Source organism: Podarcis pityusensis, assembly GCF_964106645.2.
Source record: "Podarcis pityusensis genome assembly, chromosome: 4".
Taxonomy (NCBI): domain Eukaryota; kingdom Metazoa; phylum Chordata; class Lepidosauria; order Squamata; family Lacertidae; genus Podarcis; species Podarcis pityusensis.
This window is the reverse complement of record NC_138027.1, coordinates 88,545,526-88,549,326: the sequence shown is the minus strand read 5'-3', so window position 1 is coordinate 88,549,326 and position 3,801 is coordinate 88,545,526. Positions and strand designations below refer to the sequence as shown.

The window sequence follows — 3,801 nt, the reverse complement described above, 5'->3', positions numbered from 1 at the left end:
GGGAGCTTGTGTGGGTTTTTTTTGAATTTTTATGGTTTTCTGTGACCATTGGGCCATGTTGTTGTTTTTTGAAAAAAATTTCTGGGTTTTGAATTTTTGAATTTCTGTGTGCTGGGTGGCTGGGGGAACAGTTGAGGAGGGGTTTGCAACAGTTGGGGAGGGGTTTGCAACAGTTGGGGAGGGGTTTGCAACAGTTGGGGAGGGGTTTGCAACAGTTGGGGAGGGGCTGGGGGAACAGTTGAGTTTTTTGAAGACTTTGGTGATTTTTAAAGCTTTCCCAAAACTTCTTTTGCAGCCATTTGAGGATTTTGAAGACTTTGGTGATTTGCAGCCATTTCGTAAGTTAAACTTTTAAAACTTTTTTGGGGGTTTTTGGATTTTGGGTTGGGTGTTTGGAATTCAAGGACTTGGTTCTGGGTTTGAATTGCTGATTTTTTTTTTCTTTTTCTGAGTTTACAAAGGTAACAGCTGTGCTGCCATGGGACCCAAGAAGACTGCTGCTGCTGCGGAGGCCGGCGAGAGGAAGAAGGAGAAGGTGACGCTGGAGATGAAGAAGGAGATCATCCAGAAGCACGACGGTGGAATGCGTGTGACGGACCTCGCCAGGGAGTACGGCAGGAACCCATCGACCATCGGGACCATCCTGAAGATGAGGGAGAAGATCCTTGCGACTGATGCAGCCAAGGGAGTCACCAGGATCGTGAAGAACTGCCCAGCTGTTCTGGAGGAGGTCGAGAAGTTGCTGCTCATCTGGTTAGAAGAGAAGCAGCGTGCAGGGGACACAGTGACTGAGGCCGTCATTTGTGAGAAGGCCAAGGCCTTGCACGCAGACCTCATCCGGGAACAGCCAGGAACCTCGGCCGAGCCAGAAGTCTTCAAGGCAAGCAGAGGCTGGTTTGACCGGTTCAAGGCAAGATCCGGAATCCACAGCGTGGTCAGGCATGGAGAGGCTGCCAGTTCTGATGTTCCTGCGGCTGAAGACTTTGCCTTGGAGTTCCTGGAGGTTGTGAAGACGGAGGGCTACGTTCCACAGCAGGTCTTCAACTGCGACGAGACCGGGCTGTTTTGGAAGAGGATGCCCAAAAGGACTTTCCTCACACAGGAGGAGGCCAAGTTGCCTGGCCACAAGCCCATGAAGGACCGTCTGACCCTGCTCTTCTGTGCCAACGCAAGCGGCGACCTGAAGATCAAGCCCCTGCTGGTGTACCACTCGGAGAACCCACGGGCCTTCAAGAAACACAAGGTCGACAAGGAGCGGCTGCGTGTCATGTGGCGATCCAACAGCAAGGCTTGGGTCACACGTGTGCTGTTTGTGGACTGGGTCAATCTTGCCTTTGGCCCTGCTGTCAAACAGTACCTGCTGGACAACGACCTGCCGCTGAAGGCTTTGCTTCTGATGGACAATGCTCCTGCTCATCCTAAAGGCCTTGAGGTGGACTTGTTGGAGGAGTTCAGCTTCATCAACATCATGTTCCTGCCGCCTAACACCACGCCACTGCTCCAGCCGATGGATCAGCAGGTCATCGCCAATTTCAAGAAACTCTACACCAAGGAGCTTTTCAGGCGATGCTTCGAGGTGACTGATTGCACCACCATCACCCTGCGGGAATTCTGGAAGGACCACTTCGACATCGTCACCTGCTTGAAGATGATCACCACGGCCTGGAACGGGATCAGCCAGAGAAATTTGAATTGCGCTTGGCGCAGCCTGTGGCCGGACTGTGTGGCACCAAGTGACTCTGATGCACCAGAGTCGACAGTGGTGCAGGACATTGTTGCCTTGGGGAGGACCATGGGCCTGGAGGTCACAGAGGAGGACGTCTGCGAGCTGGTGGAGGAGCACGACCACGAGCTGACCACCCAGGAGCTGGTTGAACTGCAGTCAGAGGTTGCGCAGGAGCAGGCCTCACTGGAAGAGGAGGAAGCAACTGAGGAACGGCCGTCCTCCAAAGAACTGAGGGATATTTGCCAGAAGTGGAAGGAGGTGCAGGCTTTTGCAGAGTGGCACCACCCTAACCAGCACGTGGCACATGACCAAGCGAACACTTTTGATACAACGGTCATGTTGCCTCTCAGGGAGCTGCTGAAAAGGCGGATGAAGCAGCAGACCATGGACAGGTTCCTCAGCAAGAAGCAAAGAGTGGAAGAGGAACCTTCTTCGAGTGGTCCCCCAGAGTCTTAGAAAATGTAATGTACCCTTTTTTGATTTTTAAATGTTTTTCCTGTCATGTTTAGAAACTTAATTTATTGTTCCTTCAATTTTTGATATGCTCTTTAAAGTATGTGTGACTTTAAAGAGCACTTAATAAACTCTTGTTGTACCAAATTTGGCTTTGATTGGACTTTTTTTGACCATAGGAACGCATTAATTGAATTTCAATGCATTCCTATGGGAAACCGTGCTTCGCAAGACGAAAAATTCGCTAGACAAAAAAACTCGCGGAACGAATTAATTTCGTCTTGCGAGGCACCACTGTACAGTTGTTGATTTTGCTGCTCTTGTGGGTCACATAAAGCACATTTTTGTTCCTGAAGACTGTATGGTGAAATGCAGAGAAGAGTGAAATCTGAAGGAAAGCCATGTTCCAATCAACACATGAATCCAGGAAGTGCAGATTCCATCAGCTCACATCAGAATTCACAAAATAAACAAATAAACAGTATATATCAAACATCCCTAGAGTGCACTGGCCCTTCTTTTCATGCTGAGAGTTGAGGCTGGTCCACACACACACACACGAGAGAGAGAGAGAGAGAGAGAGAGAGAGAGAGAGAGACTACTTTGATGGCTGCAACATCAAACAACATCAACAAGTAGGGACTGTGAATTAGCTATCAAACACAAAATGCAGAACTTTTGGCCTGCAAAAACAACACTATGCAATAGGGTCAGTTCACACATTCAGCAGTGTGCTAGGCAGCAAAATTTGAGCAGGCAAGAGATAAAAAATTACATTTTGTGATTGCTTGCTGGAAAAGGATATGTGTGCAACAGAAACACTGTTGCACGTACAGTGATACCTCGTGTTACGTACCGTCCCCCTTATGAATGCTGCGGGAAACGCGCTCTGTTAACCCGGATGTAGAAGCCCCTTGTTGCGACCTTTGCCCCGGGATGCGAGCGGAAGTTGCACTCTGGCAGCAACGGGAGGCGCCATTAGAGAAAGAGCACCTCACATTACAAGTGGTTTCCTGTTACGAATGGACCTCTGGAACAGATTAAGTACATAACACGAGGTACCACTGTAATTTTAGACTCAAAGAATAAAGGCAGAAATTATTAATAGTGTAAAGGGCCTAGTAGTGCAACTGTAATTGAGCCAAATAATAGTCCGTATAATCGGGGGGGTTTTAGCCGGAACTCACGAGAACTCAGTTCTGGCACTTCTTGGGTGTGTTCTGATACCTCTCAGATGGGCATCATTGCCATTCTAAGAGAATGAAAGAGGCATTCATTGTGAGTTCTGGCCCCTCTTTTTCTAGAAAAATAGAACTGCAGAGAATTTTCATTTTTCTCCTACTTTGCAGGCTCAGCAAGAAAGCCTCAGTTTGTTTACCATCTTCTTGATTAGCTCCTGAACTCTCTTCTCAGATCTATTCCTAAAATGCAGTCTGGAGTTCTCAGGCTCAAATAGGAGCAGTGCAATCCAGTATCTGTGTCTATTTGGAAATAAGTCTCATTGGTTTTAGTGGCTCCTACTCTCTAGTAAATGTGGCTATCATAGTGGCAGGTTCATACTTTTCATACAAAGTACCAGAAATACTGCATAGCTTCAGAGCCTTTTGTATAAATTTTCCTCC

The 3,801-nt window shown here is 48.0% G+C and overlaps 1 protein-coding gene across 1 annotated transcript; it reads left to right on the top strand.

The window, feature by feature from the left end:
- Positions 1 to 230: 230 nt before the first annotated feature.
- LOC308476379 (tigger transposable element-derived protein 1-like) lies at positions 231 to 3,443 on the top strand (the record flags this gene model as incomplete). The annotated part of the gene is made up of 3 exons (XM_081003922.1): positions 231 to 338; positions 462 to 2,059; positions 3,414 to 3,443. Exons 2-3 carry the CDS (start codon positions 479 to 481, stop codon positions 3,441 to 3,443), a joined length of 1,611 nt encoding a protein of 536 aa, XP_080860048.1. The 5' UTR covers positions 231 to 338; positions 462 to 478.
- Between the last annotated feature and the right edge of the window lie 358 nt (positions 3,444 to 3,801).